Source organism: Lampris incognitus, chromosome 4 (assembly GCF_029633865.1).
Source record: "Lampris incognitus isolate fLamInc1 chromosome 4, fLamInc1.hap2, whole genome shotgun sequence".
Classification (NCBI taxonomy): domain Eukaryota; kingdom Metazoa; phylum Chordata; class Actinopteri; order Lampriformes; family Lampridae; genus Lampris; species Lampris incognitus.
Window position 1 is genome coordinate 70316360 of NC_079214.1, and position 26081 is coordinate 70342440.

Consider the following 26081-nt stretch of genomic DNA (forward strand, 5'->3'; position numbering starts at 1 on the left):
CTTTACCAGGGACAATTACCAACTATATACAATATGTGGAGCCAAAGAAATCGAAGTCCTCCTATTTAAGCAGTCTTCTTTCTTCGTTGCTTGATTTACCATTTACCTTGGGGCTAAGAGGTTACTAGCACGTGGCCCTAGTTGGAGGACAGTCTTTACCACTGCCTCGCTCAGCCTCCTGTAGTAGACAAATCTTCATAATGGGCCTATCCAGTGTACTGGTCTTAATCTTGATGTGGACCTGACATACCAGTGCAAACTTGTCTGGGACTGTCTGAAAGACCTTTCCCATGACCCAAGAGTTGCATGGTGCTGAGTAGTCGATGATCAACACGATGTCTCCTATTGTGAAGTTGCAAGGTGGATGGGACCACTTGTGGCGCTCTTGCAGCTTTGGTAGATATTCTCTTGTCCATCGTGTCCAGAATATGTCTGCCATATACTGGATCTGTTTCCACCTCCTGTGTGTATAGAGAGCCTGCTTATCGAACAATCACTTGGATTGCTGGACACCTTGGTTATAGGCAGACTGTTCATGATAGCCTCTGCCTCAAATAGCAGGGTGTGAAGGCCCTCCTCATCAAGTGTCTGTAGCTTAAGGGTGGGACTCAGGATCTTCTTCAAAGACCTGATCAACCTCTCCCAAATTCCTCCATGGTGGATTCCAGTGGGAGGATTAAGCATCCACTGGATGCCACTCTGATGTAGTGTTCTCGAACTTGGAGCTATTTCACTCTCCAATGGCTCTCTTCAGCTCACACTGGGCTCCAACAAAGTTCGTTTCATTGTCTGAGCGAAGGATTTTTACCTAGCCTCTTCTAGCTATGAAACGACGAACAGCATTTATGAAGAAGTCCATAACCAGCGAAGATGCTACCTCTAAATGTGTTGCATGGATTGCCAGTCATGTAAAAATGACGCTGTACATTTTCAATGTACTCCTTTCACGTTTTACTTCGAACGGGCTGTAGTAGTCCACTCCAGGGTTGGTAAACGGAGGCTCGTCTGGCAGGACTCTGTCTCGAGGTTGGTCGGCCATCTGTTGTTGCCCTGGAGCTCGATGTGAACATCGACAAACATGATACTTGGATAAGATTCTCCTTATAACCGAGTTTACTCCAGGGATCCAAAACTTGGACTGCAACTTGGAGAGCACATGATTGCGACCGCTGTGACCCAAATTCCCACGGATTTCTCTGAGGATCAACTTTGCGATATGAAGATCCTTGTCCAGGATCGCTGGCTGCTTTGAATCCTCGGGCATAGCAGCCCTGATGAGTCTTCCTCCTACTCTGAGGATGCCCTCTTGGAGGACTGGACTAAGCCTGAAAAGGGTACTGCTTCTCTTCACGCCCTCACACCTTTGAAGTGCAGAGATTTCTTTGGAGAACGTCTTTCCTTGACAATAGCGAAGGATCTCCTTCTCTGCTTCTGTAAGGTTGTCCACTGTGAGCTTACCAGTGTCTGCTCTCAAGACACTTGCCTTGAAGTTCCTCATCTCCCTTGTCGACATCGAGTGGAGAGGGAGTAGCGTCCAACTCCTTCCTCTTACGGCATCCTAAGGTGACCACCTTCCTAAGGTGAAGCTAGGAAGAGAAGTACTGCATGAACGCCAGTACTGCATCCCTTTGATCTTTAGCTGCAGTAGCACTGACCACGGCAATCCTTACCTCTGGGTTCTCTGTTGTTAGGTCCCCAGGGTGGTCCGGGTTCTTGGGCCAGTCTTCGATAGGCTTGGTGAGAATGTCCGGCCCCTGCAACCAAGTATGGCTTTGGGTGAGTTTCACTGCCTTGAGGGTTCTGTGAGGTGTTAACATATCTCCACTGATATTGTTTAGAGATCTTCAAGATAGTCTCCACTTGGTTAGTGACGAAAGTGCGGAATCTGCTTTTTCTGTTTCTGGTTTCTGATATACTTCAGCACAGTTTTGCTGTCTGACCAGAACACAGACTCTTGGAGTTTCAGCTGCCATTCCACTCTCAATGTCTTGTCCATGCGAGCAGCTATGGTGGCTGCAGTGAGCTCCATGCAAGGGATAGTCATGGGCTTAACTGGAGCCACTCTGGCTTTCCCCATGACAAACGCAGTGGACTTTGTTGCTGCTGTTCTTCAGTAGCATGTAACTAACTGTCCCATAACCTTCTTCGCTAGCATCAGCGAAGTGGTGCAGTTGGCTGAATACTGCTTCATCAAAGCCTGCAGGCGTGAAACACCTAGTGACACTGAGCTCCACTGGCTGGTGAAGCCCTGTCTTCCAAGCAGACCACTCACGAGCGAACTCATCAGGTATCAGGACATCACAGCCAAGCTTTAGTCTGCAGAGCCTTTGCAGGATTCCCTTCACTGGGAGCACAACTGGTGCCAAGATACCCAATAGATCATAAACAGAACTGATAATAATAATAATAATAAACTTTATTTGTATAGCACCTTTCCTACATAAAATGCAGCTCCAAGTGCTTTACATTAAAAACAAGGGAAACAATAAAACTCAACAACAATACAGATAAAATAAGTTAAAAGTAATAAAACACAGACCTGGGCAAAAAACATAAAACCACAGTACAAGATAAAAGAAAGTGGAATTAATTAAAAGCAAAAGCATAAAAATTGGTCTTGAGCTGATTCTTAAACTATCTATGGACGCTGCTTCTCTTAATGCGTCGCCATACTTTTTGTAGTTCATTCTAGGGACATTGAGCAGGCCAGCACCAGAGGATCTAAGAGAGCGGCTCAGACCATAACAAGATAAGCAGCCAGATAGGTATGAGGATGCTAAACCATGTAGAGCTTTGAACACAAGTAAAATAATTTTAAAATCCATCCTCAATGCTACAGGAAGCCCGTGTAAAGACACTAAAACTGGGGTCATGTAATCTCTCATCCTGGTTTTTGTTACGACCCTTGCTTCCGCGTTCTGTACTAGTTGCAGCCTATCGATACTTTTTTTGGGTAAACCAGTAAGAAGTGCATTGCAATAGTCTAGACGTGACGCAATAAAAGCAAGCGTCACCTTTTTGGCGTCTTCCAGGGAGAGGTAGGGTCTAATTCTAGGAATATTTTTTAGGTGAAAAAAGGCACCTAAAAAAAAGGTGGACAGAATGTTTCTCCTGGTGGGCGCTTTGTCTCGTATGATGATCTTGAACCTGAATCTGTCGGACTCGGTACATTAGTGAACTCCCAAAGCTCTCTTTATGGGAAGCCCATCTCAATCCAGCTCAAGGTCTTTAACCTCTGTTGCCCTCTCCTCTTCTGGGATGGCAGACAGCATGGCCCTGCTGTTGCTTACCCACTTGGTGAGTCTGAATCCACCCTTTCCACATACATTTCGCAAGGTGTGGTACAACAACACTGCCTCTTCTTCTGAGTGGACTGATTTAAGACAGTCATCCACGTAGAAGTTGCGCAGCAGGGTTTAGACTGCTTGGGCATTGGACTGAGCTCTGCTGTCTTTGGCATATTTCCACAGGGCAAAGCTGGCACAGCTCGGAGATGAGGCTGCACAGAACAAGTGCAACACCATATTGTACTCCTCCATCTCCTAACTGATGTCGCCTGACGTCCACCAGAGGAACCGGAGAAGGTCAGAGTCTTCATCCGGCACCTTAACCTGGTGGAACATCGCTTCCACATCGGCTATCACTGCCACTTGCTCATGCCTGAACCTGGTGATGACACCAAGGAGAGTGCTAGTGAGATCTGGTCCCTGTAGAAGCTGGTCATTCAGAGTGGTGCCCTGGTAAGATGCTCCACAATCAAAGACCACTCGGATCTTCTGCTTCTTGATAAACCCCGTGGTGTGGCAGGTATCAAACTCTACCACCGTCATGGCTGAGGTCTTTGCTGGGTACCTTCACGGCATAGCCCTTATCAACGATGCCACCCACGAATGTTGAGTACTCTGCATGGAAAGTTCAGAGCGCGCTACTCAGCAATCTTATGGTTGTTGGGCATCTTCATGTCCTTATTCCTCAGTGACAGGGCGATGTTGTAATGTCCATCCACAAGTCTAGCTGATTGTGAGGCCATGTCAAGGAACTGAAAAGCCTCTCTGGACATCTCCAGCTTATCGTCTTGCTCGCTCTCAGGGAAGTCACTCTTGAACTGCGGACTCCAGAGTTCTTCCAGTCTGGCAACTGATATACAGTTGGATGAAATCTGTATCAGCCCATTTACTGTACTGTGGCCAGTGCCTTCCCGGAGAGTCAACTGATGAGCCAGCCAAGTCGTGTTCTTACAGCATACGGACCGTCGTCTATGCTGGCAATGACTTGCCAGGGTTCAATAGCCTTGGGCACGTTAATCCCAATAAGCAGTCCTATCTCTGCATCTATTTTTTGGGAGTTACACCTGCTGAAGATGAGGCCACTTGTCGATATTCTCTTGTAAAGGAATGTTACATTTAGTTGCCAGAATAGTCTTCTGGAAGAATGCATCTGGGAGCCCCAGAAAATCATTGCAATCTAAGCTGCTCACCTCCAAGCCATGTGACTGCTAACGACCTTTTTCTCCCCCATTATCTTTAATAAGATGCGTGTCTTTCTGCCTATGAAGTTGAGTTCTTTCATTAGTTCCTCAGTATAAAAGCAGGCAATACTACCAGGGTCGAGGAAAGTGTAAGTTGTCCTCACGCTTTGCCCCTTGTTGGTCTTGACTTTTAACTATTGCTAAGATGATCTCTGTGTTTTCAGCATTTGTCGCTCCACAAATCCTTGTATCTTCACCCACAAGCCCACTCACAACTGACTCTGACAGTCGTTCCTCACCGTTTTATGATTCCTCTTCAAGCCCTACCTCCTTGTTCGTAACATTGTTTTTGGCCTTCATGTGCAACACTGTAGGGTGAGACTGTGTGCAGACTTGGCAGCTCATTTTCTTCTTACATGATTTACTCATATGTCCCTGTTTCAGTCAGCTGAAGCACAGGCCTTTTGCTCATAAGCAGTCAATCTTCTCCTTATAAAGGGACTTCTTCATCTTCATTCACTGTTCCATAGCTTGTTCTCCACCCTGACAGCAGAGACAGGGTTTGGAAAATGCACAAACTTGGCTGCCAGTGACTTTAAATTCTTACTTAGACTGGGGACTCACTGCTTGATTACTGGCGATAGTTGCAGCTGTGGTGAAGCCTCTCTTGTTACCACTTCTCCTGTGCAACCTCTCATCCGTTTGACCATTAGCTTGGCTCTTTGAGGCAAAGTCCTTTATGTCACCCAATAGTGGGTTGCAAGGCTTCCTTTACTTGCCTGTTGACAAAGTCCACAAGGTCGTTGAACTTGGCTCTGCGATTTTCCTTGTCCTCACTACCACAGACCATACTTCTCCACCTTTCCCTCAACTTGTATGGGAGTTTGACAGTGATTGCAAGCATGTTAGCTGCATTGTTCAACTCTTCCATCTACTCCACATCAGTCGTAGCGTTACGACATCCTGTGAGATAGAGGCCAAATAAATGGAGCGCTTCGCTGTCATCTGACTTGATGGTAGGCCAGTTCAGGGCCTTGTTGATATATGCCACTGAAATCTTGTAAGCATTTCTGAAAAGTTCTTCCAGAAGTCTCTTGGCTTCACGATAGCCACGCTGGGGTTCCATATGGAGAGAGCTCCTTATCAGCTCCCTGGGCTGTCCACTAGTATACTGCTCCATAAAGCAGAGCCGGTCTTTGCCGATCTCTGTCATTTTCCTCTATTCTGTGTTCGAATGCCCGAAAGAACAGCTGATAATCTAGGGGGTCTCCTTGAAACACAGGAATGTTCTGAGGGGGCAGCGTGGCTAGTCTTTGATGCTTAGCTAGCATTTCAATAACAACTTGTAAAGTCTCTAGTGTCTCTGCCCACACCCGAGTAGTTGCAGCAGTTGATCTTCGAACATTGTGTAGAATGTCGTTACTCTGCGCTACTTGCCTTTTTGTGAGCGATGAACACTTTACTTGCCTGTGAGCTAACAAATCTATAGATTTGTTTGAACACAAGTAGGAGTTCATTCCATCATGAATTGATGCTCTGGATGAGATAATAAGCCCTTCAAACTCGTTCAAGAGCTTAATTTTAGCGTCAGATGAAGCTAAAGCAGTTTGTATCTCCAGCTCCACTCTTTCTCTTTTTAGTTTAGCTTCCTGTTCCTCTAAAAATTGTCTCTGTTTTAGAGCGGATGCTTGGGCTAAACATTCAGCTCTCTTCAATTCTGTCTTTAGACGAGTAGACGAAGCATAATATATTGCATGAGAAGAATGCACAGAGCTACCTTTGAACCATGCTTTAATGATGAGAAAGACGTCATGGATACGCTATCTGATGGCTGTACCTCATTTTGTAGCTTCTACAATGCGTAGATGAGCCTCATCTATCCAAGCCTTAGCCCTCACTACAAAATCCCTAAAGGCATCAGCCTTGGGTTCTAACCAGTTAGCTTGATCTTTGTTCATCTTCTTCCGAAATTTGTTGAAGTATCCCTTTAACATTAGCATGCAATTCACAAAACTCCCCAAACAGCCATTAATTTGGTTTAAATTAACGTTAAGCTATTATCATCACCGTCGTCCATTAATTGACGTATCTGATTCATTTTATCTGTTAGCTTAGCTAGCTTGGCTTTCCGTGAGCTAACAGCATGTTGCAACCTTTCTCCCACTGCCTTAGCTGTGACATTCACCCTTAGCTTGACAACTGTGTCTGTATCTTCAGCTCTGTGCTCCATTCTTTATGCGCCAACTGGCTTAAAAATAGCTAAACATGATGATGGTGTTGACAGTTCAGTCTGATAAGTCCACAAAGTAGCGTGGCTAACCACAAGAAACCGTATGTTTCCTTTTACGATGATGTCGGGCTAGTCCGCTAGCTAACACATGGAAACGGAAGGCACCTTTATATATAGGGAGAGTTGAGAATCGAACTTTACTCATGGCCACCGTGTCTTGAATTAGTGTAATTCTTATTTCCTTCTGGTTTAAAACTCTTCAACAAATGTCCTTTCATCCAACTGGAGCAGAGTTTCTTACGAATGTGGGGGTTGAAGCTCAGCGATTGCCAGGAGTTAACTCGTGTACGTTAACTTGAGAAGGAAAAAACTTCCACAGGACTCCGATGTAAGAAAGGATAAGACAAGTATTTTATTCCACAGTTTGTAGTATCTTCTTATAGGAATATTCAAATTTAAGTACTCCTTAATCAGCAAACTGTACTACAGTAAGAAACACGTGTGGCTCGGTCGCTACTTGAGCCTCAACGCCACAAGACAAAAGGTCCTCCCCCGAGTTCCCTTCGTGAACCCACAAGACCTAGCTCTTAAAGTGACAGTAACCTAAATCCCAAGACCTAGCTCTTAAAGTGACAGTAACCTAAATCCCAAGACCTAGCTCTTAAAGTGACAGTAACCTAAACCCACAAGACCTAGCTCTTAGAGCGACAGTAACCTAAATCCCAAGACCTAGCTCTTAAAGTGACAGTAACCTAAATCACAAGACCTAGCTCTTAAAATGACAGTAACCTAAATCACAAGACCTAGCTCTTAAAGCGACAGTAACCCAAATCACAAGACCTCTCTCTTAAAGTGACAGTAACCTAAATCACAAGACCTAGCTCTTAAAGTGACGGTAACCTAGCTCACAAGACATATCTCTTAAAGCGACAGTAACCTAGATCACAAGACCTACCTCTTAAAGCGACAGTATCCTAAATCACAAGACCTATCTCTTAAAGTGACAGTAACCTAAATCACAAGACCTAGCTCTTAAAGCCACAGTAACCTAGATCACAAGACATATCTCTTAAAGCGACAGTAACCTAAATCACAAGACATATCTCTTAAAGCGACAGTAACGTTGATCACAAGACCTCCCTCTTAAAGCGACAGTAACCCAAATCACAAGACCTCTCTCTTAAAGCGACAGTAACCTAAATCACAAGACCTACCACTGTTATCATATCCTATGTCTGTTATCATCTGTTGTCGTTATTAATCATCTGTTAGCATCGGTTAGCGTCTGTTATCGTCTGTTATTGTCTGTTATCGTTTGTTATCGTCTGTTATCACCTGTTCTCATCTGTTATCGTCTGTTATTGTCTGTTATCGTTTGTTATCGTCTGTTATCACCTGTTCTCATCTGTTATTGTCTGTTCTCATCTGTTTTCAGCCATTAGGGAACCGTTTTAAGTTTCAGAAAATCGCTGCGTAATAGTGATGGGAGTTTGTTTTTTGTTTTTTTAATAAAATGTCTTGCCCACAATTTATTACAGTGTAGACAGCACAACTAAGCGTGAAAGGGAACGTAATGTTTCCAAAAACCTTTTACGTCACAGTTGAACCACATCTCACCGAGACAGTTGTGACCGTCATGCGCCAGGTTGAATCCATCGTGACACGTGCAGCGGTAGTTTCCTGGTATGTTGTTGCATTCATGCACACAACCCCCATTAAACTCCAGATCACACTCATCAATGTCTGTGAAATGTTACGCAACACACACACACACACACACACACACACACACACACACACACACACACACACACACACACACACACACACAGAGTTAAAGTGTGTCTCCAACCACAAGTTATCTAAGGTTCAAATAAACTGCAACATTCAATTGCACGTCCGCATATTTAACTAAATATTTAATATCTAACCAAATGTTTAACCAAATATAAAGTATTAAACCAAAACTCGAACCGCAGCCAAAGTGGATATATATATATATATGTTTTTTTCCAAAACCGTCAGTGGTGTTGTAAGTGCTGAACCAATGAGGAGCGGAATATCAACACAGGTGCAGGGAAAAAGCTGTAACGCATTGCAGCACAGGCCTGTTTCCTGCAGCAGCTGATTAGTGTGAAACACACATAACAGGCCTGTACTGCAATGCAACAAAACTGTTTTCCTGTATCCGTGTAGATACATACATATATACATATCATTAGAGAGCTATATAATTACATATATATAATAGGTCCTGAAATATGATGACAAAGACGGAGCTCAACAGAAACATATATAGTCTGTAATGTGTGTATATTACCTTCACAGTATATGTATATGTGTGTATGTATATATACACTACCGTTCAAAAGTTTGGGATCACCCAAACAATTTTGTGTTTTCCATGAAAAGTCACACTTATTCACCACCATATGTTGTGAAATGAATAGAAAATAGAGTCAAGACATTGACAAGGTTAGAAATAATGATTTGCATTTGAAATAAGATTTTTTTTACATCAAACTTTGCTTTCGTCAAAGAATCCTCCATTTGCAGCAATTACAGCATTGCAGACCTTTGGCATTCTAGCTGTTAATTTGTTGAGGTAATCTGGAGAAATTGCACCCCACGCTTCCACAAGCAGCTCCCACAAGTTGGATTGGTTGGATGGGCACTTCTTTGAGCAGATTGAGTTTCTGGAGCATCACATTTGTGGGGTCAATTAAACGCTCAAAATGGCCAGAAAAAGAGAACTTTCATCTGAAACTCGACAGTCTATTCTTGTTCTTAGAAATGAAGGCTATTCCATGCGAGAAATTGCTAAGAAATTGAAGATTTCCTACACCGGTGTGTACTACTCCCTTCAGAGGACAGCACAAACAGGCTCTAACAGGTACTATTTAATGAAGATGCCAGTTGGGGACCTGTGAGGCGTCTGTTTCTCAAACTAGAGACTCTAATGTACTTATCTTCTTGCTCAGTTGTGCAACGCGGCCTCCCACTTCTTTTTCTACTCTGGTTAGAGCCTGTTTGTGCTGTCCTCTGAAGGGAGTAGTACACACCGGTGTAGGAAATCTTCAATTTCTTAGCAATTTCTCGCATGGAATAGCCTTCATTTCTAAGAACAAGAATAGACTGTCGAGTTTCAGATGAAAGTTCTCTTTTTCTGGCCATTTTGAGCGTTTAATTGACCCCACAAATGTGATGCTCCAGAAACTCAATCTGCTCAAAGAAGTGCCCATCCAACCAATCCAACTTGTGGGAGCTGCTTGTGGAAGCGTGGGGTGCAATTTCTCCAGATTACCTCAACAAATTAACAGCTAGAATGCCAAAGGTCTGCAATGCTGTAATTGCTGCAAATGGAGGATTCTTTGACGAAAGCAAAGTTTGATGTAAAAAAAATCTTATTTCAAATACAAATCATTATTTCTAACCTTGTCAATGTCTTGACTCTATTTTCTATTCATTTCACAACATATGGTGGTGAATAAGTGTGACTTTTCATGGAAAACACGAAATTGTTTGGGTGATCCCAAACTTTTGAACGGTAGTGTATATATATATATATATGTATATATGTATATATATGTGTATATATATATATGTGTGTATATATATATATATATATATATATATGCGTGCGCGTGTGTGTGTGTGTGTATATATATGCGTGTGTGTGTATATATATGTGTGTGGGGGTGGGTGGGTGTATATATATATATATATATATATATATATATATATATATATATATGTGCGTGCGTGCGTGCGTGCATGCGTGCGTGTGTTACCTTCGCAGTGTTGGCCGTCTCCAGTAAATCCTACTTTACACGTGCACGTGTAGGATCCGTGGCTGTTCTGGCAAATAGCGTCGATGTGACAGCCATCACTCTCCTCTACGCACGGATCTGTGAGAGATAAAGCACGGTGCTGGGTTCAGCTCCAGAGTTGTAAAACTACTCTCATGTTTCCCGGGTGGCAGATCTCAAGTTCTGCGACAAGCGCTCGAACATCACCTCGCCTGGAGAATCACAGCGAGCCTACACGTATGTTGAAAAGTTGTTATCGATCATACATTTTACAACTGTGTCCACATCTAAAATATGATCAGAGAATTCAGCATGGCGACGCGAAAACGTCCATCTGCAGCCGCAGATAAACCGTGTTTAGCTTTTGCAGAAGAAAAAAGAAACGAATAGAACCGATTGGACAACACCAGGAGCGCGCAGCAGCGTGCGTAAAGCAGCCGCTGTGAAGCCGGAGCCTACCTCCAATGTGCGGCAGCGCAGCGCTCTGACGAGTATTTAAGAGGAGCAAAAACAAACACAAGTCCCTTGAAATCCAAATAACTCCCATGGTGATATGATCCGGGTCTACAGGTCTACAGGTCTCCCCGGGCGGACGCGGACGCACTGAAGTCGCGACCGAGTGTCCGCCTCATTTTCATTCTAGCCTGTCAGTCTGCTCACAACAGCCTTTGGTGGACACAGAGGAGTGTGTGTGTGTGTGTGTGTGTGTGTGTGTGTGTGTGTGTGTGTGTGTGTGTGCGTGAGAGAGAGAGAGAGAGAGAGAGAGAGAGAGAGAGAGAGAGAGAGAGAGAGAGAGAGAGAGAGAGAGAGAGAGAGAGAGAGAGAAAGACAGATATGATAGTAGGGGGCGTGTGAAAGTGAAGTAGGCTAGATTTTAGAAACTTCAGCGAGCCACGATTATTATGGGAAGACACCATATGTAAATTTGAACATTACATGTAACTTTACACTATATGTGCCTTTACACTGTATGTAACTTTACACTTTATGTAACTTTACACTACATGTAGCTTTACATTATATGTAACTTTAAACTATAATAGCTTTACACTATATGTAACTTTACACTCCATGTAGCTTACACTATATGTAGCTTTAAACTTTATGTAACTTTATACTATATGTAACTTTACACTATATATAGCTTTACACTATATGTAGCCTTACACTATATGTAACTTTCTACTTTATGTAACTTTCCACTATATGTAACTTTACACTGTATGTAGCTTTATACTATATGTAGTTTTACACTTTATGTAACTTTACACTATATGTAGCTTTACACTTTATATAAGTTTACACTATATGTAACTTTACACTGTATGTAACTTTACACTATATATAGTTTTACACTATATGTAGCTTTCCACTATATGTAACTTTCCTCTTTATGTAACTTTACACTATATGTAACTTTACACGGTATGTAGCTTTACACTATATAGATCTTTACACTATATGTAACTTTATACTATATGTAACTTTAAACTATATGTAGCCTTACACTATATGTAACATAACACTTTATGTAACTTTACTCTATATGTAACTTTACACTTTATATTCATTTACACTATATGTAACTTTACACTTTATATAAATTTACACTATATGTAACTTTACACTATATGTAGCCTTACACTATATGTAACTTTCCACTTTATGTAACTTTCCACTATATGTAACTTTAAACTGTATGTAGCTTTATACTATATGTAGTTTTACACTATATGTAACTTTACACTATATGAAGCCTTACACTATATGTAACATTACACTTTATGTAACTTTACACTATATGTAGCTTACACTTTATATAAATTTACACTATATGTAACTTTACACTGTATGTAACTTTACACTATATATAGTTTTACACTATATGTAGCTTTCCACTATATGTAACTTTCCACTATATGTAACTTTACACGGTATGTAGCTTTACACTATATAGATCTTTACACTATATGTAACTTTATACTATATGTAGCCTTACACTATATGTAACATAACACTTTATGTAACTTTACTCTATATGTAACTTTACACTTTATATAAATTTACACTATATGTAACTTTACACTTTATATAAATGTACACTATATGCAACTTTACATTGTATGTAGCTTTACGCTATATGTAACTTTACACTATATGTAACTTTACACAATATGTAACTTTACACTGTATGTAACTTTAAGAGCAGTCAATACATTTCCCAAACAGAAGTGCGCTTTACTCCAGCAGAAGTCCCACACACGATGATTGTTGGAGGACTCGTGATTCCCCACAACACTCAGAACTGGTGGTTGTATATTAATATTATTGGAACACCGCAGAGATGCGAGGCGGTACAGTGATGGCGTCAACAAGGCTCGTACCGAGTAATTAGCGTTCATACAACAGGAATAACCACAGCCTAAACGTCGTAGCCCCTATGAATGGCGGCTGGTTCGCATGTTGGTGCCCAGTGCCTTTGACATCCGGGCACGACGCGCAACGCAACGCACCGCGGAGCGCGCGGACACCAGTCCGGTGGACTGTGGTGGGACCCGCTGGACCAGACCGAGCTGAACGGGTCTTCCCATGCGCAGTTAAAGCGTTTTATAGCCCGACCACAAAATAAAAAGACATTGTTTCGGCTCACTTCTCGTGTCTTCCTGTAACATGAAAACGTCCCTCAGCTTGTGGGGCCTGGCGAGGTTTCCTGTTATTTACTGTGAGGCTGTTGGTTCTACCGGGGACATGTTTTATCCACATCACATGACATTCCCCTCAGAAGAAACCCCTGTCGGGAATATCATGTCGGAGGGAAGCTGATGCGTCTGCACGTGTCCACATCTGGAACACATGTGGACACGTGATGCTGCTCTTCACCGCCTGTATCTTCGTAGTTATTCATTCTTAAACCCTCCGAAAAAAAATTCAAATGAATGAAAAAAAGTCTTCCTGTATTTCATTCAATGGCTCTCTCACTGCTGTGGCTCCCGCGCGCCACCTACAGACCAAACGAAAGGCTACAAGCGCACCAGTTTTTATTACAGTACAGAACTACGGTGGTATAGTATACAAAACAGCTTTAAAAAGTACAGTTATTCAAAAGGAAGTGCAGAATTCAAAATGAACAGACATACCAGTTAAGATTTCATTACAAAAAGATTCGTAATAAATAAATATAAATTACGTGAGATTGAGATTCATACTGGAAAAAGAGCAGGCTATTTTTAAGGCACACCTTATATCCCAAAAATGTACCTTGAAAAACATTAATATGGCATCTTCCTAAACACGAGCTTAAGTTCTATCTCACAAGAAAGCAGCAATTCTCCTTTTAACAGCGGAAACCGTTCAGCATTCAACTACCCTGCCGCAGAAACATGTCAGCCATGTCGAGCACCATGTCAGCAACATGTCGAGCACCATGTCAGCAACATGTCGAGCATCATGTCAGCAACATGTCAGTCATGTAGAGCATCACGTCAGCAACATGTCAGTATCATGTCAACAACATGTCGAGCATCATGTCAGCAACATGTCAGCATTATGTCAACAACATGTCGAGCATCATGTCAGCAACATGTCAACAACATGTCGAGCATCATGTCAGCAACATGTCAGCATTATGTCAACAACATGTCGAGCATCATGTCAGCAACATGTCAGTATCATGTCAACAACATGTCAACAACATGTCGAGCATCATGTCAGCAACATGTCAGCATTATGTCAACAACATGTCGAGCATCATGTCAGCAACATGTCAGCATTATGTCGACATGTCGAGCATCATGTCAGCAACATGTCAGCAACATGTCAGCATTATGTCGACATGTCGAGCATCATGTCAGCAACATGTCAGCATTATGTCAGAAACATGTCGAGCATCATGTCAGCAACATGTCAGTATCATGTCAACAACATGTCGAGCATCATGTCAGCATCATGTCAGTAACATGTCGAGCATCATGTCAGCAACACATCAGCAACATGTCAACAACATGTCAACAACATGTTGAGCATCATGTCAGCAACACATCAGCAACATGTCAGTATCATGTCAACATGTCAACAACATGTTGAGCATCATGTCAGCAACATGTCAGTATCATGTCAACAACCTGTCGAGCATCATGTCAGCAACATGTCAGTCATGTAGAGCATCACGTCAGCAACATGTCAGTATCATGTCAACAACATGTCGAGCATCATGTCAGCAACATGTCAGCATTATGTCAACAACATGTCGAGCATCATGTCAGCAACATGTCAGCATTATGTCGACATGTCGAGCATCATGTCAGCAACATGTCAAGCACCATGTCAGCAACATGTCAGCATCATGTCTGCAACATGTCAAGAACCATGTCAGCCATGTCGAGCATCACGTCAGCAACATGTCAGCATAATGCCAGAAACATGTCGAGCAACATGTCAGCAACATGTCAACAACATGTCGAGCATCATGTCAGCAACATGTCAGCATTATGTCAACATGTCGAGCATCATGTCAGCAACATGTCAGCATCATGTCAGAAACATGTCGAGCATCATGTCAGCAACACGTCAGCAACATGTCAGTATCATGTCAACAACATGTCGAGCATCATGTCAGTAACATGTCGAGCATCATGTCAGCAACACATCAGCAACATGTCAGTATCATGTCAACAACATGTTGAGCATCATGTCAGCAACACATCAGCAACATGTCAGTATCATGTCAACAACATGTCAACATGTCAGCATTATGTCAGCATAAAACCAACATCATGTCGAGCAACATGTCAGCCATGTTGAGCATCATGTCGAGCAACATGTCAACATCATGTCAGCATCATGTCAGCAACATGTCAGTATCATGTCAACAATATGTCAACAACATGTTGAGCATCATGTCAGCAACATGTCAGCATCATGTCAGCAACATGTCAGCATTATGTCAGCATCATGTCAGCAACATGTCAGTATCATGTCAACAATATGTCAACAACATGTTGAGCATCATGTCAGCAACATGTCAGCATCATGTCAGCAACATGTCAGCATTATGTCGACATGTCGAGCATCATGTCAGCAACATGTCAGCATTATGTCGACATGTCAGCATCATGTCAGAAACATGTCGAGCATCATGTCAGCAACACGTCAGCAACATGTCAGTATCATGTCAACAACATGTCGAGCATCATGTCAGCATCATGTCAGTAACATGTCGAGCATCATGTCAGCAACACATCAGCAACATGTCAGTATCATGTCAACAACATGTTGAGCATCATGTCAGCAACACATCAGCAACATGTCAGTATCATGTCAACAACATGTCAACAACATGTCAGCATTATGTCAGCATAAAACCAACATCATGTCGAGCAACATGTCAGCCATGTTGAGCATCATGTCGAGCAACATGTCAACATCATGTCAGCATCATGTCAGCAACATGTCAGTATCATGTCAACAACATGTCAACAACATGTCAGCATTATGTCAGCATAAAACCAACATCATGTCGAGCAACATGTCAGCCATGTTGAGCATCATGTCGAGCAACATGTCAACATCATGTCAGCATCATGTCAGCAACATGTCAGTATCATGTCAACAATATGTCAACAACATGTTGAGCATCATGTCAGCAACATGTGAAGCATCATGTCACAAACATGTCGAGCATCATGTCGAGCTACATGTCAGTCATGTCGAGCATCATGTCAGTCATGTCGAGCATCATGTCAGCAACATGTCAGCATAATGCCAACATAATGTCGAGCACCATGCCAGCACCATGTCAGAAACATGTCGAGTATCATGTCAACATCATGTCGAGCGTCATGTCGAGCAACATGCCGCCTGTCACACGTGGTCATGGAAACGATACGCACACCATTACTCTGAGAGCAGTATGCACCACAGTTCAAATGATGCAGTCTGACCCAAAAGCATCAGAAACACAATATAAGAAATTGAGGCCAAACCGAATAAGGACCGAGTTATTGCTGAACTACTGGATACTTTCAAAGCCAACTGCAACTGAAATTGGCTTTGAATTGGTTGAATGAGGACTGGACACCTGAGACGAAGATGACATGAACCTCAGAGAGCCTCAGAACGTCCTCCTTACTACTTCTCACATTCAACATGTTTGCATAGTCTTAGCTTTTACAATGCTTTTGGAGAGAAAACACAGCAACCACCCACAGCTTCAGTGATGAGAACATCAGAGGCCCGTGCAGAGGACATGCAGAGCAGAGGACATGCAGAGCAGTGGGCGTGCCGTATTCTCCTGTTCCTGACCAACTGAGGCCCTCTGCTATGCTATCTATTGCCCCTGACCGACAAAACCAACATGACAGTATGACAGTACGGTATGACAACAGCACAGTATGACAGTACAGTATAACAACAGCACAGTATGACAGTACAGTATGACAGTACAGTATGACAACAGTACAGTATGACAGTACAGTATGACAACAGTACAGTATGATAGTACAGGACCACTGCACCTTTACAGCAAAGCCCCAGTGTATACTACATGTACTTACATTACTGTAAGCGTAGGTTGGAGCTCACATACCTTTTAACTAACGATACAAATGATTGTAGAAATCTATGAAAAGCTGAAGAATACAGGCATAGGATGGCTTATCAAGAAATCACTCTGATCGTTAGAACACCATTAAGATTACCATAATTAAACATGTAAAGCTTTCTGTACACAAGTAGTGGTTTGCTAATCCTGTGACCTAAAACAAGTCTGATGGATCACCAGCAGGAACACCCAGGTGTACAAACCCACGTTAAATATCTGCCTCACAATGTGCCTTTCATTCTTACTGGAAGCTGTACAAAAAACTTCCCCTTATTTAAAAAAGGTCTTATCCCATTGTTCAGATTTGTGAAAAAAAAGAAAGAAAGAAAGAATAAAAAACTGCTGATGACCAAATAAGTGTTAGGATCACTCCCGTGAGTGTTCTTAACCTAAACTATTCTGTCATGTGATCATAAAATCGTGAAAATTTGGGATTCTGCATGCGCACATTTAGAAGTCAACACATCATTCATACAGATGCATGAAAGCATCGCCATGGCGACCAACCGCCTCCACGTGTTCAAGTCCACCAGACAAAGTGATGCAGCTCAACAACTAGCTGGTGTCTTTCCAACACACACTAACTACAGTTTGACAGGATGGAGAATAACAACAATAGAACATTGATATGTATCAAAGAGTAACAAAAATATGTACAAAATGCTGGTCAGTTCATACAAAATTAAAAAATTAAAAAATCACAAGTTAAAAAAAAAGTTCATTCAAAAATGGGTAACACTTTACAATAAGGGTACATTAATTAACATTAGTTAGTGTAGTAATAAGCTTTACCTAACAGTTAATTAATACAATAATAACAATTAAGTTACTTAACAAATGTCTCTCGTTAACATTTACTAAGGGTTTACAGGTTACATGAGGTATTAATATTAGTAAATGGTGAACACCATTTACTAATATTAATAAGAATAATACAACTAAAAATAATATAATAATAATAATATAGTAAATGATTCCTAGACTGTTGGTTAATACTTATTACTGCTTTTTTTTTTTTACATGATGATGCTGGTCACGTGGCTCGGGTCCTGGACTGTTCCGGTGGCGTCTGGACACTGCTTGGCATCCTGCGCATCATATTCTTCATACATTTTATAAGTCCATTATAATTCTGTTTATCCTCTTTCAGTGTTGTATTGTATAAATTGTGTAAACACAACATCCATCGCACATTGTGCGTCTTGGGAGAGAGATCCTCCTCTGGTGCTCTCCTTGAGGGTTCTTCCTGTTTTTCTCCCTGTTAAAGGTTTTTAGGGAGTTGTTCCTTGTCCGATGAGAGGGTCTAAGGACAGGATGTTGTGTTGCTGTTAAGCCCACTGAGGCAGATTTGTAATTTGTGATATTGGGCAATACAAATAAAATTGATTTGATTTAACTAATGTTAATTCATGTACCCTTATTGTAAAGTGTTACTCACGGCTACACAGCATTTTGCCTCATTGTCCTATAAATAGTACAGTAATGCCCGTTAAAAAAAGAAAAAAGACAACTACTTTACAAAATAAAAAAGAGCCATCTAAACACACTGATGTAATGAGGCTGGGGTAAGTGGTGGAGTCTTCCACTGGAGACATCCAGTTGGGTGCACTGACGACCCTGAAGGAGATTTATATATATATAAATCACCAGGTTTCTTTCAGCTCCTGGGGGAGGGGTGATGGGTGTGCACCCACGGGTGTGGACACCAGTGCCTTCTGTTTCTTAGAGCTGCAGCAGGGCTTGAAAAATCGAGGATCAATGATCACTTCCCCAAACCGTCCCTTGTAGACCATCCCACAGCAAATCTTCTGCCTGCAATGTGGAAACAACAAACAAAAAACACGTTGCACCGATTCAGCTTCAAATAAAAGCTGCTCACAGACCATCACACTGCACTCAACATGTCACCAGAGGTCCTTTCTTTCTGCAGGAAGCTGCTCAGCCAACGTTCCTGCTGTACCTGGGAAGGTACGGCCTTGCCCAGAAAAGCTGGCCGAAGGTCAGCTTGGGTGGTTAACTGGCTAACAACAACTATAAGACTTCTGTTCAACTATCCGATGACAATTCCATGACAAAAGTTTTGCCCCAACATGACAACGGATGACGAGACACATCATGGCAGTTCTGTTTTGTTTCCTGTGCTATGCAACTTGTTTTTAAGCTGGATCACAGAAGGTGACCCCTGTCACCATCTGAGTTTGGATGACATCACAGTGTGCAAGACATCCGAGTTTGGGTGACATCACAGGGTGTAAGACATCTGAGTTTGATGTCAGAGCTGTCAGCGAATCAGAAAACAGCTGTATGAATGTACCTTTTCCAGTATGAACGGTCAAGAAACGAGAAGGAGGAGAACGTGGAGCGTCTCTGCTTGGACTCGATGTCTGAGCCATCATCGGACTGGTTGCTGTAGCTGGGGGACCGGGATGGAGACATGCTGGAGGTGGTGCTGAGGGCATCGGAGTCTGTTCAGCAAAACAAACGTATGAGTGCATGTACATATGTATGAATGAATACTTGTAGCTGTTCAGTGTGACATCTATTTTCTGACCGGTTCTCACCGCTGCTTTCTGTTTTTCTTTACAGTGATGTTAAACTTATTTTATTTTCAGAAGTAGGCGACACCTGGCATTTTAACAGCACGATGAACCTGAATTTTCCTCTACTGACTTAAGACAAATGGAAATGTCCCAAGAGCACTAGCCTGAGCAAACACATCAAAATATCAAGTTATTATTTACATTATTTATCATTATAAGAGGTTGTGAATCAACTTGGGTGGATAGAGTTCCAAAAATCACTAACTCCATGCCCCCCCCCCCAAACAGCCATGAAGCGTTCAATATTTCCCTGCGCTACACTGCAGCCCCTCCTTCAAGGGAAGAAAAACTCAGAACCAACCGTTCTCCACACATTTCTAATGCATGTGGATCATCACGGCCACGTTACCGGGCAACATTTTAGGTCTGCCTTCTCTCTACCTTCACAACAGCATGGAGAAATAACCTACTCTGTCTCTTCAGCTTGTGAAGCTTCTTCAGCTTGCTCTTCTTCTTCCCATCACTGTTTCTGATCTTCTTGGGTTTGGTCAGCTTGAAGCCGGGTCCGGCTCGGGCATCAACAACCTGCAACACCACATAACACAGCAGCTGTTAGCCTGGTGCGGTAGCCGGGTGCATCGCTGCTGAAAGACAAAAGACAAAATCCAGTACTGGGACTTACATGGTTCCAGTTCTTCTTGGAGCCATGCGGTAGTTTTTTCCATCTCTTCACCAGCAGCACACAGGCGTTACAGATGTCGCCAACACGATCTTCTAACAGCCTTTATGCACGTCAAAACACACATTTTACACACACATACACACCAAGATGTTAAAGATAATGTTGGAAAAAAACCTAAAGGTTTAGCCACATTGGGAGCTGATGAGTGCGTGATGCACAAAACAAGCTTTTTCTGCAAAGTATTAAAGTTTTTTGCCTACATCTATCTGAATATTCTGCTCCTCATTTGTTGAGCACTTTTATCAACACCACTGGTGGTTTCAGGAAAAAATGCTATATACATACATACATACATACATACATACATACATACATACATACAGTGTTTTACATATAATATATAAACGTTTATATATATATATATATATATATATATATAGCATTTATATAAAATCCAGTGCTCAAGTAGTTTTATTGACAGCTGATGGTTGCTTATGGCATGAAACAGGCTTGTACCGTCTCATAGAGAATTTACTTGACTCACTGGATTGTTTTGCTCCTTATTTGTTAAGCACTTTCCCTACCATCGAGTGTTTCTTTTAACAAGTGTATATATATATATGTGTGTGTGTGTGTGTGTGTGTGTGTATATGTATGATATATATATATATATATATATATATATATATATATATATATATATAAGTAATCAGCATCCCCGCGACCCTGACAGCAGGGTAGCGGTTTGGTTAATGGATAGATGGATAATGTAACATGGCTAAGATTTGATTTTGAGAACAGGTTCAGAAAGGACTGATGTGGAAACTCACCCAAAACAGAGCCTGAAAGTCTCCTCATATCGACTGCTGTCTGTGAAGCGAGAACTGGACGACTTGGTCTTGCAGATGCAGCAGCCTTCATTACTCCGGTAGATCTTCGATTTGTGGAAGCCAAACATGCTGGACTGGTGAGCACTGAGGGGCGAAACAGCGTTAACTACCCTGAGCACCGAGGGGCGAAACAGCGTTAACTACCCTGAGCACTGAGGGGCGAAACAGCGTTAACTACCCTGAGCACTGAGGGGCGAAACAGCGTTAACTACCCTGAGCACTGAGGGGCGAAACAGCGTTAACTACCCTGAGCACTGAGGGGCGAAACAGCGTTAATTACCCTGAGCACTGAGGGGCGAAACAGCGTTAACTACCCTGAGCACTGAGGGGCGAAACAGCGTTAACTACCCTGAGCACTGAGGGGCGAAACAGCGTTAACTACCCTGAGCACTGAGGGGTGAAACAGTGTTAACTACCCTGAGCACTGAGGGGTGAAACAGCGTTAATTACCCAACATGGTGAGCACCGAGGGGTGAAACAGCGTTAACTACCCAACATGGTGAGCAACGAGGGGCAAAGCAGCGTCAACTACCCAAAATGTTGAGTGTGACGTTACTTTATTAGAATGTGAGAAGAGTACTTTTATTTTGAAGTTTATTTGCTCCCTCTAGCCTTCCTCACGTGACTTTAATTCAGGAAATAGTTTGCTGCCTGATAGTCATGGTAACAGTACAGTCCAGCTTTCCATGCGGAGTTTCATATGTTTGCCCAGCTCCTGTGTTTATTGCTTCTATCTACATTTGTGCCTTGGAGAGCATCGTCTGTACGTTCAGTTGTGACATTATTTAAGTGATTGATGATGTCTGTTATAAGAACTTCGTTGTGTTCATGTTAATATGAAAATAGCTATGTGTAACGTTAGCTTCTCCCATTTTCTGTTAGCTAGTTAGCCAGCCAGGCTTTCGGTTGCTAGTTAGCTGTGTCAGCTCCGTGGTAGAAATGTCACGTTATTCTGTCTGCCCGTATTCCACCTATATTATAGCATATTGATCTATGTTATATGTACATTATTTACAATTAGTTCATAAGTCATTCATAAGTCATGTGTGATTTCGTAATTCCTAGGTTACGTACAGCTATTTACATGCAGTTATGTAGCCTACAATTATTATTTACATGCAGTCATGTGCAGTTATTTACATGTGTTATGTAGTTATGTCATTGACATTGGATAACATTTTATAATTTATGCAATGTTTATTGAAACATTCTTTCTCTGTATTGCCCCCTATAGTTTTACAAAAAAAGGTTTGAATTCTCAAAGTTCTTCAGTAAAGTTCCTCAACTTAGGCCGGGACTCTGTATTTCTTTGGGATTCTTCATGTTGGCTATCTGTCGGCCTGTTTATACATGGACACAAACACGTAGGACAGAATAGTAAAAAGACGGCTTCACGGCGGGCACTACAGCAACAGGATCAATAAACAATGACGGACAACGGCGTAACCAATGGAAACACTGAAGGTGATGAGAAGAAACAGGACCGCTCACCTGACGCTGCATCTCTACATTCCGCCTCATCATCTGGATATAAAACCTCCTCAAGTGGCAAAGCTGCAATCAGGGCTCGCGCCAAAGTCGAAGCTGCCCGCGCACGTGCATCCTACGGTCAACGGGAAGCTGAATTAAAGGTAGAGGAGGCCCGTATAGCAGCTCACCTGAAATTAGAAGAATCCCATCTAGCAGTTGACATTAAAGTTAAAGAAGCTCAAATAGCCGCCGAGTTATCAACATTGGAGCATGAGAAGGATGAAGCGGCAGCTATAGCAGAAGCTCAAGTTCTCGAAGAAGCGGCTGAACTTGAAGATCGCGAGGGAAGCGAGAAGAGTCGATACAAATCGGTTAGCAACAGCCTTCAATGCACACGTGACTACGTCGAACACCACTCTCAGCTGCAGACTAGTTACGGGGAGCCCTCAGAACTTGAACGATATACGCCGCTCAGAGCCCCTCACCTCTCAGCCACGAACGATGTTCATGCAGTACAGCAACCTGCAATGTCAATGCCAGCTGCAGCACAGCAACCTGCGAGGTCAGCGCCTGCAGCTCCGGCACAGCAACCTGTGAGGTCAGCGCCTGCAGCTCCGGCACAGCAACCTGCGAGGTCAACACCTGCAGTACATCACCAACATCCCGCTCAGCTCTCCCCTCCTCAGCCTCCTCCTGCTCAGCTGCACCACTCTCCTCTCAGAGCCTCACCGCAGCCACATCGTGATGACACGACTGGTATGAATGACATTGTGAGGTACTTGGTGCGCCGAGAGCTTGTGAATTCTGGTCTCATCCAGTTCAACGAGCGCCCAGAAAATTATTGGGCGTGGAAGTCCTCTTTCTTCAACGCCATTGAAGGACTGAACTTAACTGCCAGCGAGGAGCTCGACCTCTTGACAAAGTGGTTAGGAAAAATGTCCTCAGAGCACGTTACAAGGATTCGCTCTGTGCACGTCGCCAACCCTGTAGTGGGCCTACAACTTGTCTGGGAACGCCTAGAAGAGTGCTATGGCTCCCCTGAAGTGATCGAGAGAGCGCTCTTCGAGAGGATAGAGAACTTTCCAAAAATCGCTCAGAAAGACCCCGTAAAGTTGAAGGAACTGGGAGACCTGCTGATGGAGTTAGACTCTGCTAAGTATGAGGGCTACCTGCCGGGGCTCTCGTACCTGGACACCGCCAGGGGTGTCAACCCGATCGTTGAGAAGCTGCCACACAGTCTACAAGAGAGGTGGATAACTAAGGGTTCCCAGTACAAAAAGCAGCACCATGTCTCTTTCCCCCCATTCACCTTCTTCGCAGACTTTATCTGCAGCGAGGCACGCAGAAGAAACGACCCCAGCTTTACTCTCCCTTCAGCTCCCTTGAAAACGTCCAACAAGTCCTCCACAGGGTCCTCAAAACATGAGCGATCAGAAAAGGAATCAAGACACGCCAAAAGGCATGTCTCCATCCACAACACAGAAGTCTCAACAAACCGCTCAGCTTCTCAGTCACGCAGTTCGAGCAGCAAGCCTGACGACATTGGGAAACAATGTCCCATCCATCAGAAGCGCCATCCTCTAAAGAAATGTCGGGGTTTTCGAAGCAAGCCTCTTGAGGAGCGCAAAGCTTTTCTGAAAGAGAATGGTGCCTGCTACAGGTGTTGCTCCTCCACGACTCACCTGGCGAAGAACTGTAAGGCAACTTTGAAGTGCAGCGAATGCGAGAGCAATGACCACATAGCGGCGCTCCACCCTGGACCTCCTTCATGGGACAAAAAAGACAAGGACCCCACCTCAGAGCACGGCGGGGAGAGTATAGAGGAGGCGCCTCTACCAGCAGTCACCTCTAAATGCACAGAAGTCTGTGGCAGAGGCCAAAGCCTCAGATCCTGTGCCAAAATCTGCCGGGTGAAGGTATACCCCAAAGCACACCCAGACAGAGCTACTAACGTCTACATCGTCCTGGACGACCAGAGCAACAGATCTCTGGCAAGGTCTGAATTCTTCAACCTCTTCCAAATCAGAGGTTCAGACTCACCGTACACCCTGCGTACATGTGCAGGAGTCACGAGACATCTGGAAGAAGAGCCACAGGGGTCTTGGTGGAGTCGTTGGATGGAAAAATAAGTGTGGTGCTTCCAACACTCATCGAGTGCATCCATATGCCTGACGATCGGTCAGAAATCCCAACCCCAGAAGCTGCACAGCACCACAGCCACCTGAAGTCCATCGCTCGCAGAATCCCTCACCTGGACCCTGAAGCCCAGATCCTGATACTTCTGGGATGCGACATCCTTCAGGTCCATAAAGTCAGGGAGCAACGCAATGGTCCTCCCAGCGCCCCCTATGCCCAACGTCTAGACCTGGGTTGGGTGGTTATAGGGGACGTGTGCCTGGGTTCAGCCCACAAGCCAGCAGCTGTGACTTCCTATCGCACCAGCGTGCTCGAAAATGGAAGGCCATCTCTCCTCACTCCATGCCCCAACCGTCTCCAGGTCAAGGAAAGGTTCAGCTCCAAAGCACAGAACAGCACCTCTCCTCCTTACAGCGTCAAACATGACACCCCAGTTCCTGATGACTGCAGCCTAGGCAGCACTATCTTCCAGAGTACTAAAGATGACGACAAAGTGGGGTTTTCCATCAAAGATCGTCTGTTCCTGGAGTTCATGGATGGAGAGATGGTGATGGACGACACCAACAGCTGGGTGGCGCCTCTCCCATTCCGATCCCCTCGTCGACGGCTTCCGAACAATCGAGACCAAGCTCTCAGCAGACTTACCTCTCTCCGCCGCACCCTGGAAAGAAAGCCTAAGATGAAAGCGGACTTCGTCACCTTCATGCAAAACATCTTTGATCACGACCAGGCTGAGTTGGCCCACCACTACCGGAGGGAAGTGAGTGCTGGTACTTACCTATCTTCGGCGTCTACCACCCTCAAAAGCCAGACAAGATCAGGGTTGTCTTCGACTCCAGCGCTCAACATCACGGCATCTCCCTGAACGATGGGCTACTTACCGGCCCGGATCTGAACAACAGCTTGCTGGGAGTCTTGCTGCGCTTCCGATGAGAAACAGTGGCTGTCATAGCAGACATCGAGCAGATGTTTCACAGCTTCGTCGTTCGAGAAGACAACAGAGATTTCCTGCGTTTCCTGTGGTTCAACAACAACGACCCCAACCAAGACATTGTCGAGTATCGCATGAAAGTCCACGTATTCGGCAACTCACCATCCCCAGCTGTCGCCATCTATGGACTTCACCGAGCAGCAGAACACGGCTCCAGGGAACACGGAATGGATGCCAAGCACTTCGTGGAACGCGACTTCTACGTCGACGACGGCCTCAAGTCGCTCCCGTCAGCCACAGAAGCCATCGACCTGTTGAAAAGGACAC

At 43.6% G+C, this 26081-nt stretch overlaps 2 protein-coding genes across 2 annotated transcripts in view; both read right to left on the reverse strand.

Moving 5' to 3' along the window:
* scube2 (signal peptide, CUB domain, EGF-like 2) overlaps positions 1–11054 on the reverse strand; it is a 57435-nt gene extending 46381 nt beyond the window's left edge. Inside the window, exons 1-3 of the mRNA XM_056279017.1 lie at positions 10967–11054; positions 10490–10606; positions 8316–8441 (exon numbers count right to left, since the gene is read on the reverse strand). Coding sequence (XP_056134992.1) covers positions 8316–8441; positions 10490–10606; positions 10967–11054 — 331 coding nt within the window. The remainder of the gene's footprint in view (positions 1–8315; positions 8442–10489; positions 10607–10966) is intronic.
* A 7694-nt stretch (positions 11055–18748) lies between these two features.
* sinhcafl (SIN3-HDAC complex associated factor, like) lies at positions 18749–21291 on the reverse strand. The gene is made up of 5 exons (XM_056279168.1): positions 21158–21291; positions 20328–20427; positions 20118–20230; positions 19420–19575; positions 18749–18917 (listed from the first exon to the last, which is right to left on the reverse strand). Exons 1-5 carry the CDS (start codon positions 21283–21285, stop codon positions 18749–18751), a joined length of 666 nt encoding a protein of 221 aa, XP_056135143.1. The 5' UTR covers positions 21286–21291.
* Positions 21292–26081: the final 4790 nt, after the last annotated feature.